General features: G+C 43.6%; 1 protein-coding gene across 1 annotated transcript in view; it reads left to right on the top strand.

Annotated features, from left to right (window-relative positions):
- Positions 1-293: 293 nt before the first annotated feature.
- Positions 294-11156, top strand: part of hsd17b4 (hydroxysteroid (17-beta) dehydrogenase 4) — a 162147-nt gene continuing 151284 nt past the window's right edge. The window contains 3 exon segments of the mRNA XM_038805039.1: positions 294-402; positions 5210-5263; positions 8091-8198. Coding sequence (XP_038660967.1) covers positions 330-402; positions 5210-5263; positions 8091-8198 — 235 coding nt within the window. The 5' untranslated portion in view covers positions 294-329.

The raw sequence follows: 11156 nt of genomic DNA, 5'->3' as shown, positions 1-11156 counted from the left end.
TCATGAATGAAGCTCCTGAAGACACGCTTCCAGAGTCCGCGTCTGTACCCACACCGGCTACTTCACTACCCATGCCCATAGATGAGTTCCACACCCGGGCCAGCTGCGATACCAGAGCTTCGGCGATCACAGCGCTGTGTGGTCTGAGACTCTCTCTGTTTCTCTCTCTCTGTACAGATGCTGTGTGGTCTGAGACTGCTTCTCTCTGCACAGATGCTCTCTGACCTGTTGATTGCTTCACTCTCAAGTTGTGTTGAGGACTACATGTCCCAGGGTGCCGTGCGGAGGGTACCGCGCCTGCGTTCTTGGCTCTCTGTGACGGCGGAGACATGTCGGCCTCGGGAGCTGTGCTTCCTCTTCGCTTCGATGGCAAAGTGGCCGTGGTGACAGGGGCCGGAGGAGGTCGGTGACCGGTGCTTTCCCTTCTCTGTGTGTTCGTTATGCAGCAGCTCAGCGCTGCTGCGGTCGGGGATGAATGTCATGTTCGGAGGCCGGGGATCGCATCGTGCTGCAAGCTGGGGCTTTGCAAATGTTGCCGGTGTAATTGCACTTCGACCGAAAGAGTGCATTCTTACTTTGGAATGTAACATCGTGGAAATAGTGTTTTTAATCGGGCGGAGCTGTTACACATCTGCCGTTGTTGTGGTTTAAAATGTGACTTTTATTTACTTCCAAACATCATGTCGACGGCTTACTCATTGTCAGAAATGACATTTGGACTTTAATATTTACTTTGAGTACAGGCACACTGCAAAAGCTAATGCATCAGATTGACCCTCTGGTATTTCACTTAATTTAACATTGCATTTACAAAGAGTGCAGTCATTTGAGTTTCAAAGTATGCAGTGAGGATGGGGAGGGTGTGAAAGGGACTCTGCAACTTTGTAATTATTTCTAATATAAAAATAAATTATTGTGGATGCTGGAATCTGAAACAAAAACAAAATGCTGGACAGTCTGAGCAGGTCTAACAGCATCTGTGGAGGGAAGGGAGCTAACGTTTCGAATCTGGATGACTGTCAAAGCTAAAGAAAACTGAAAATAGGAGATTTATACTGTTGGGAGGATGGGGGTGGTCGTGGAGCAGTGAGGCTGGATAGAGGGCCAGCTGCAGGTGAACATTGACAAAGATGTGGAGAATGTAAATGGTACTGATAATGACTAAGGTGCTGATAGTGACACATTAAGAGATCAGAATTTGACAATGGCAGAACACAGGTAAGCTGTGCATCAAAGGACAACAGGGAACCGATGGCGCTAGTGGGCAGAGGGGAGACTGGTGAAGGAAAATTGGATCGATGGAAGAAATGAAGATAAACTGATAGAAATAAAATTGGGTTGAAGGTGGAGGAGGGGGTCACAGACCGAAATTGTTGAACACACTTAATTCACAGTAGCGCTAGCACTGTTGCTTCGCAGCACCAGGAACCCGGGTTCTATTTCCGGCATGGGTCACTGTCTAAACGTTCTCCCGTGTCTGCATGGGTTTCATCCGGGTGAACCGGTTTCCTCCCACAAGTCCCGAAAGACGTGCTTGTTAGGTGAATTGGACATTCTGAATTCTCCGTCTGTGTACTCGAACAGACGCTGGAGTGTGACGACTAGGGGATTTTCACAGTAACTTCATTGCAGGGTTAATGTAAGCCTATTGTGACAATAATAAAAATTATTATAATTCTGGAAGGCTGTAACGTGCCTAATCGGAAGATAAGTTTTTGTTCCTTCAAATGCGTTCAGCTTCACTGGAACATTGCAGCAGACCCAGGACGGCACATGGACGTGAGAGCAGGTTGGTATGTTGAAATGGCAAGCTTCAGGAAGATCTGGGACCTGCTTGCGGATGGACAGGCAGTGTTCTGCAAAGTGGTCACCCAGTCTGCGCCTTGTCTCTCCAATGTAGAGTAGACCACATTGGGTGCAACAAATGCAATGGACTAGATTGAAGGAAGTGCATGTGAAGCACTGCTTCCCTTGAAAAGAGTGTTTGTTTAGGCCCTTAGATGGTGAGGAGGTAAAGGGGCAGGTGTTGCACCTTCTGCGATTGTATGGGAAGATGCTGTGGGAATAGAGTGAGGTGTTGCGGGTGATGGATCAGGGTATCCTGGAGTAACTGGTCCCTGCAAAATGCTGACAAAGGTGTGAGGGGACGATGTGTTTGGTGGTGGCGTCATGCTGGTGTTGGTTGAAATGGTGGAGGATGATCCTTTGAATGCAGAGGTTGGTGGGGTGGAAAATGATGAAAAGGGAGGGGAAGGGGTGAGAGCAGATTTTGTCATTATTTCTCTCAGTCCTGAATCACAGTCTGCTGAAAGTTCAGTCTTTTTTCCATTGAAATTTGTATTAAGTACCTTTTTGAATTAACAGTATTTCTCCCCCCAAATGAGTTGGACAGCACGCAACTAATGAGGAAAGCAGACAGTCAAGAACTTTTGTAAATGATCACTGACTGATGCAATTCTTTGGCCACATACTTCGGAGGGATAAACTGGAATATGTGGAAGTGATGGTAAAATTGAGGATTGTAGAGCAAGAGGGACACAAAGGACAAAGTACACCAACATTTTAAGGGCCGAAGTTAGCATTGCAGCTGCAAATCCAGTCATCGCCATTAAATCGTGGGAGATGCCAAAACGGGATTTGTGCTGGTATGATTTCCGATCGTGATCTTCCCAGACCCCCTCTGATGACGCGATCAGGTTTGCGCCCTTCTTGGATTTTCATGAATTTGAATCCATTTTAATATAATTAGCAGACGTGATGTCGTACCCTCTGTCCTCAATGAATCATGCCATCCACCAGCCGTGACGTCACGCCGGCACGAATCACTACTGCTCTTTAAAAAGGGGAACAAGGCACCGTGCTCTCCAAGAGGGAGAATGAGCTAAACACCACTGTCTCCACTGAGAAACAGAGTTCAAGGGGAGGGATGCTCGGGTGGCGCAGTGGTTAGCACTGCTGTGTCACGGGTTCAATCCCGGCCCTGGGTCACTGTCCGTGTGGAGTTTGCACATTCTCCCCGTGTCTGCTTGGGTCTCACCCCCACAACCCAAAAGATGTGCAGGATAGGTGGATTGGCCACGCTAAATTGTCCCTTAATTGGGAAAAAAAAAGGAGTGAAGTCACTGAGCAGATCGGGCGGATAGGAGAAAGCATAAGTCAGTTGTTGGGGGTCAGTGGCTATACCCGCAATGGTGGGTGCAGGAGCAATAATATTACGGTCGGTGGTCTTGGACTCTGTTCTCCATGCTGTCAGGCTGAACTCCAGTAGGTTTTAAATATGGAGGGATGATACCAATTAGCTCTCTGCTTAAGCACTGCTTCTCCCTGCTGGGTGTGCAGAACGACTGGCCTTTTTTGGCTGGCAGCTCTCGGAGGATGCAATTTGCTTCTAGAAGGCAGTGGAAGTCTCCCCTCTGAACCAAGTAATGGCCCGACAGCTGTAATATCAGCTCTGGTCTTCCCAGCAACGCTGCGGCGGGCTCCCATCCTGCTTCTCAGCCGGGAGCAGGGTCACCGCCTCCATCTAAAATTCCTCCTGACGACCGAACATTGTATTGCATTTGCCCACTCACTTAATTTTTAATGTTTCTTTGTGACTTTGTGCTCCCATTTAAATGATATACTGTGCCAGTTAACAGTGCCATTAGCAAAGTTCGATATATGGCTCTCTATGCCTTGATTTAAGCCTTTGATGTTTGGAGAAGATGAGCTGTGACAACTCTAACTATCCTTTTACCTAATACCAGGTTTTTGTTGATGAGCATCTAGTTTTTCACCTTTAAAATTTTTCTTAAAATTGGCAACCTTTTGATGTAAAATGCACTCGTGTATAAGAAATGCTGTACTGATTTGTGGTGTGAGCTATACAACATTGCAAATGTCCTCCTGAAGAAAAGGCATGTATCTTTCCTTTTTAGTATTGATTATGCGCTGGAACTATTTTCTACATCAGAATAAATTATTGCGCTGTCTGTCCATATTAGTTTTCTTTTATCACCAATTTCTTCCCCCACAACTCTTCTCAAGGCACTGACTCTGACTGGGGTACAGTTTGACAGGTGATGGAAGCAGTCCTCTTGTTGATAGGTCATCATTAAATCTGATCCTGCCTTGCCCAACATGCACACAGGCTCGTGCAGCCATGCTGTATGATAGCATTGATCCGTGCGAACCCTGTCCAATACCGCTCAGTTGTGCAGTTCTCTTGATGTCCTGGCTGAAATCAGCAGAGTCAACATACATTGAGATTCAATGTGGCCCATTCTGAGCCACTGGAGGAATTTTGCTGCCTTTCAACAAACACTCTGTTTTCTGAACCTAAAAGTTTCCAAAATGCAAGACTGTTCATCAGACTTGCATACAGTGGATATGTGCTGTGCTTCCCAAGCTATATAGTTTTACTGAATGGTTCATGAAAACTGGCCTCCACATTTAAATTTTGTGTATAAAAAGTATGATATTAGTGAATCAACAATGCCATTAGATTGCAAACCAGCAGTGATATGAATGGCAAATTATTTTTTTTTGGTAATTGTTGCCTGATTTTGCGATGTTATGAAACACTGCTAATTTTAAAATAATATCAAGAAGTTTTTAACAGCTGAGATAGCTGGAACAGACATAATTTAGTTTTATTTGATATTCTTTTGTACTGCCTCATTTATACACCATTCTGCTTGTGTAACTGCTTTTAAGTTAGCTACTTTTTAATTATAATTATAAAAATGTTAAAATATGACACTATAGCCAACCTTTGGTGGGAAAGAAACTACCCAGAAACACACAACTTGCTGTTTTACTGCATCATAAAATGCCTAAAGTGCAGAAGGAGGCCATTTGGCCCATCAAGTCTGCACCGACCTTCCAAAAGAGCACCCCACACAGGCCCATACCCCTGCTCTACTCCCACAACCCCACCTAACTTTTGGACATGAGGGGTAATTTATCATGGCCAATCCACCTAACCTGCACATCATTGTACTTTGGGAGGAAACGAGCATCCAGAGGAAAGACACGGAGAGAACGTGCAACCTCCGCAGAGTCACCCAAGGCCAAAATCGAATCCGGGTCCCTCATGCTGTGAGGCAGAGGTGCTAACCACTGTGCCACCAAGCTGTCCTGTATAAAGGAGGAAAGAAGTACTTGTATTTAAATTATAAAGCTGTGTATTTTCTTGTGTCTAGATTTATCAAAGTTTTTTTAAAAACAGGTTTGGGAAGAACATATGCCTTGTTGCTTGCAGAAAGAGGAGCTTCTGTGGTTGGTAAGTGATGATTGATTGCCAAACCTCAATTAAGCCACTATGTATATCATTTTAAGTATCATTTGTGTACTATTTCCTAATTTTACCCTATGTGTTTTGGAAGTCCGACTTGCTATACTGTGTTCACTGGACACTTAACAGCCGCTTGTATCTTACCTAAGTGAAAATTCTTCATGTGTAATCTTCAGTAGGTGTGACAGTTGATCATTTGATGATGGGCGACACCAACATTAAACCTAATCCTGTGATTCTTAATCCACCCACATGTAATTTTCATCAGTGATTAGATTGTGATCTGGAATGGGGAATATGGCTGATTTCCCTCCCTGTGGCCTGGAACAGTGAGGCCAACTGTCGGACCCAAACCGCTTGCTTGGCTGAGAGCTTTTAACTGGGCTCATGCCATGAATTGAATCTCAGACCTCTTGGCCTTGCACCATCCTCTTGAGGGTGCATCGTTCAGATTTCTGTTTAACTGTGCCATTTTTGCAGGTTAGTCGAATGCTGATGAATTGGTTGATTACTTTACATTTGGGGAGTTTAGGGAACGCGAGTAAGGGTTGTTTTTTCTCCCGTTCACTAATTGTAGTATAGATGTGTGAAATGGGCGCAACTTTAATATTTCTTTAAATATTAATAGATAATGCGATAACGTGACTTTATTATTACAAGTAGTGGATATTATTTATGACACCCCTGTCTGAAATGGATTTGTTTGCTGCATGTCCATCATCTTTCATAGATGGAAGTTTGCTGGAACCATTCTTGCAACATTGATTATCTAGCAAAAGTACCTTGCACAGCAATAGCTGGTATGTTTGCAACATATACCACAGGTTTGCACTACAGTATTCAACTTTTAACCATTTTGAGGTGTTTATTTAGTACAGAGGTTCTAATCAGATACAATAAGATCCTTTACCTCGGGGTTGGAAGCAGAGAATTGATGCTTAGTTGTAAAGAGCCTGGGTCAAATTGCATTCGGTTTTGGTAAATTGAGCATGGAAGAACACAATTTGGATTCACCCAGATTATGTCAAAGCATAACATATTAAATTATAAGTGCAGGATACATAAACATGATATGCATTCCCTCGATTTTAGAAGATTGAATGATGAAATAAAGCTTTTTAAAATGTTAAACGGATTTGTCAGGGTAGATACAGGGGATGGACTTTAACATGGGTTGTGGTGGTGTGTGGGGGGTGGGTGGGGGGAGGGGGGTGGGGGATGGGTGGGGTGGGGGGTGGGTGGGGGGGGGGGTGGGGGATGGGTGGGGTGGGGGATGGGGGGGGGGGGCAACTTCCGCAAAGAAAACTGTTGACGTGCCTGTTAATCTGATCTCCTGGAGTCCTAATAGAATAAAGTGCCTAATTGTCAGTGGGAACTCTGCCACTCTGGCACCCTGCTCCACTGGGGACATTAAATCACAGACCCTTCTAGTGCAGAGTGGATATCCTGCCTCTGAAAGCTGCTGGTCAATCAGAGGCTGGGAGCTGTCCAGTACCGGCTGTGACCATTGCTGGCAGTGTCACCAGGAGTGGTGGCATCGCTAGCAATGCAATGTTCCTGCGTGAGGATCTCTGATGGATCTCCATCCCACACAGTCTTGTCTGACCTCATAGTCCCCTGTCTCTGAACCTGCCTCTGGGGGTTGTACATTAAACTGTGCCCAGATAAACTATCACCTCTAAACAGGAATTTCCAATATGAAAGGAGAATGAAACATGAACAGTTAAGATGCAGCTACATCAAGTTATTAGGAAAGCAATTGGAATGTTGGTCCTTATTGCAAGGGGGATAGAGCATGAAAGTAGGCAAGCCTTGCAGAAACTGTAGAGTGGGATTGGTGAGACCACATCTGGTATACAGCATAAAGTTTTGGTCTCCTTATTTAAGGAGGGGGATACTTGCATTGGAGGTAGTTCAGAAAAGGTCCACTAGATTGATTCTTGGGATGAAAGGCCTGTCTTATGATGAAAGGTTAATCAGCTTGGGCCTCCACTCATTGGAGTTCAGAAGAATGAAAGGTGATCTTAGAACATAGAACGATACAGCGCAGTACAGGCCCTTCGGCCCTCGATGTTGCACCGACATGGAAAAAATCTAAAGGCCATCTAACCTACAGTATGCCCTTATCATCCATATGCTTATCTTACTGGAACAAATAAGATTTTGAAGGGACTGAGAGGGTAGATGCCAAGAGTCTGGAATGGGGGAAGGAAATCTGGAAAGGGGAGGAAATCTGGAATGGGGGGATCTGGAACTGGGGGAATAGTTTCACAATAAGGGGTCCCCATTTAAAATATAAATGAGAAGGCATTTCTTTTCAGAGTTGTGCTGAAAGAGCATATTCAAGGCTGGATAAACCTTTTTTGAATTATTGGGCAATCAAGTGTTATGAAAACAGGCAGGACAGAGGAGTTGAGGCCAAGATCTGATCAGCCAAGATTGCATTGAATGGCTCAGCAGATTCCTGCTCCTGTTTCCCATGTTCTTATGTAATCTTAAAGGGCTAATGCAAAAGATAGTAGAAATCTGGAATTCAATCCATCCAAAAGGCTATGAGTGCTACGTAAATTGAAATTTTCAATGCAGAATTAGATTTTCTTTTGATGGAGGATATCATGGGATGTAGATCAAAGATGGTTGAATAGAGGCGAGTTAGAAATCATCCCAGGCCAAACTGAATTGTGGAGAAGGGTCAAGAGGGCTGTTTTGGCTCCCTTTGTTTCTAGGCCCTAACCCAGAATTTCACGTGTTCTGGAACTATTGCTGGACTACAACATTACATCTCTAATTCCTTGTCACTAATTCCTTGTTACAGTGAACGACCTTGGAGGTAACACCAAAGGAGAAGGCAAAAGCTCATCCGCTGCAGATAGAGTGGTGGAAGACATAAGGGCAAAAGGAGGCAAAGCTGTTCCTAACTATGGTATTGCACTTTATATTCAACTCTGTTTCCTCTACTCGTTTCAATTTAGAAAAATAATTTGCAAAGAATAATCTATTGTGTTTTCAAGCTTGGCTGTTCTCCCCTTTTGGTTTCCTTTTAAAACTCTCATGACCTTCTAGTTTCTTTGGTAGCTTTTTAGTTTAATTGAGCATTTGTTTTGGCTCAGCAAAGTGTTTTTATCACCAAACAACAAATTATAGGACTTGTAAACGCTCTGCAAAAGTCACAGCATTTATGAAACTAGATTTAGAACCTTGACTGAAAGTTAATCTAATGCTCTTTGTAACAATAGATTATTGAGGGCTGCACTGTCACAATTGTAATTTTATGGTTATTAATCTTTGCTCCATATCTTTTTGCATTTTAAAAAATGTTTCTTTTTGTTTGTTGCAGCTTGCTACCAGTGAAACATTAAATCACATTTTTAACAGTTATTAAGTAAATTAGAGTACTCTTGAGCACTTAAATAGTGAAGCAGTCATATATAGTTCAATGGTATCTATTTGCATAAGAGAATGAAGGATAGATTCTGCCTTTTAAAAAAAAAAGAAAAAAATGTCACTTAAAAAAACAAAATCTCTACTCAATCCCTCTGCGAAGTGTAAAGCTGGATCTTGTGACATTGTTTTTAGATGGGAAGAAACAGTGTTAGCTAAATGCAGGTTGGGCTTCCTGTATACTTGTGAATAAAATATTCATCCAGAACTTGAGTTAGTACATTCTTTCAGGGTTTTGCTCGTTACCGTTGCTGATCCTTAGCTTCAATCAAGGACCCCTCCCACCCGGATTAGTCACTCTTCCAACTTCTTCATCGGGCAGGAGATGCAAAAGTCTGAGAACTCTCACGAACAGATTCAAAAACAGCTTCTTCCCCGCTGTTACCAGAGTCCTAAACAACCCTCTTATGGACTGATTAATACTACACTCCTCTATGCGTCACCCGATGCCTCTGTCTATGTATTTACATTGTATACCTTGTGTTGCCCTATTACGTATTTTCTTTTCATGTACTAAATGATCTGTTTGAGCTGCACGCAGAAATATACTTTTCACTGTACCTCGGTAAATGTGGCCATAAACAAATCTAACCTTAAAAGTCCCTAATAATTAATTAGGGGCCCTAAGTAATGATACTTTCTAAAGCAATGCTTGATAAGCTTCCTCATTGTAAAGATACATTTTCCTGGACATGAGCAGCCATGACTAATTAGTCTGAATGCATTGGAAATGTCAGCTGCTGGGATGACACCTGAAACATAAATACATAGAAGATAGGAGCAGGAGGAGGTCTTTTGGCCCTTTGAGCCTGCTCCTCCATTCATCACGATCATGGCTGATCTTCCAACTCAATAGCCTAATCCTGCTTTCTCCCCTTAGCCTTTGATCCCATTCTCCCCAAGTGCTATATCCAGCCACCTCTTGAATATATTCAAAGTTTTAGCATCAGCTACTTCCTGTGGTAATGAATTCCACAGGCTCACCACTCTGTGTGAAGAAGTGTCTCCTTATCTCTGTCCGAAATGGTTTATCCTGAATCCTCAGGCTGTGACCCCTGATTCTGGACCCACATCATTGGTAACATCTTCCCTGCATCTACCCTGTCTAGTCCTGTTAGAATTGTATAAGTCTCTATGAGATCCCCCCTCATTCTTCTGAACTCCAGCAAGAACAATCCCAACCTAGTCAATCTCTCCTCATATGACAGTCCCGCCATCCCTGGAATCAGTCTGGTAAATCTTCACTGCACTCCCTCGAGAGCAAGAATATCTTTCCTCCGAGAAGGAGACCAAAACTGCACACAATACTCCCAACTATGGCCTCACCAAGCACTATACAATTGCAGCAACACATCCCTGCTTCTATCCTCGAAACCTCTTGCAATGAAGGCCGACATACCATTTGCCTTGTTTACCCCTCTGCTGCACCTGCATGCTTACCTTCAGTGACTGCTGCACAAGGACACCCAGGTCCCGCTGCACACTCCCCTCTCCCAATTTACAACCATTCAGGTAGTAATCTGCCTTCCTGTTTCTGCTTCCAAAATGAATAACCTCACACTTAACCAAATTATACTGATCTTCTGTCAGGCCTAATTATCATTGAGTAGACATATCATTGGAGAAAGGGAAGAGGCTATGGGCTTCCCCATAAGAGGCTGCTTGGGCCTTAAAGGCAGCAGCATCATTGATGGGCAGTTAAAATGGATGACTCATGGAAGAGTCAGGTTTTTATCATGTTAGTTTATATTGAATAGTGACAAGCTTTTATATTAAGCCTGCCTGACACTACAATGTAAACTTATTTGAAGATTCTATCCTCTTTGTCCTCCTCTATTATTATTTAGTTGGCAAGTGCACCTATGCAATCTGCCAAGAAGGGAGTAGGTGTCAGTTAGTCCCAGTGATGCGATCAAGCAGGAGGAAGAACATGCAGATCAGTGAGATATAAAGAATTATGCAGTATAAAAGAGGGTGCTGATATATTTTTCAATTCCAGGTAGGTATAGTCAGGGATGGAGTAATGTTTGTTTACTGATAGGGAAAGAGTTGGTAGTATCTTAGGCCAGGTAAATTAAGTTAGAAGTTGTCAAGGAGGCCTCCAAATAAGCTGTATAATGAAAGGAAATTGATGTGGCCCTGTGGAAAAAGGTGGGGATGCATGTGCCCTGCAAAGGGATGGGTGTGAAAGAGGATGGGGGCCCTGCAAATGTGTGGTGTGAATGGGGCCGGTGGGTCCTGAGAAGGGGCAGGGGATTAGGGGCATTACAAAGATGGGATGAGGAAACGTGGCTCTTTCAATGGTGGTTGGGTGGTAGACAGAGTCTGGGAAGAGTAGGTAGGGGACAGGGGCTAGTGGCTGTGAGGATGGAGGAACAGTTAGGAACCTGCCAACTAAAGAATTCTCAGCTTCTTTCAGTTTTTGTTGTTTATTCACATG

This window comes from Scyliorhinus canicula, chromosome 8 (assembly GCF_902713615.1).
Source record: "Scyliorhinus canicula chromosome 8, sScyCan1.1, whole genome shotgun sequence".
NCBI lineage: Eukaryota > Metazoa > Chordata > Chondrichthyes > Carcharhiniformes > Scyliorhinidae > Scyliorhinus > Scyliorhinus canicula.
The sequence above is the reverse complement of the archived record's forward strand: the minus strand, read 5'-3'. Positions and strand labels throughout refer to the sequence as shown.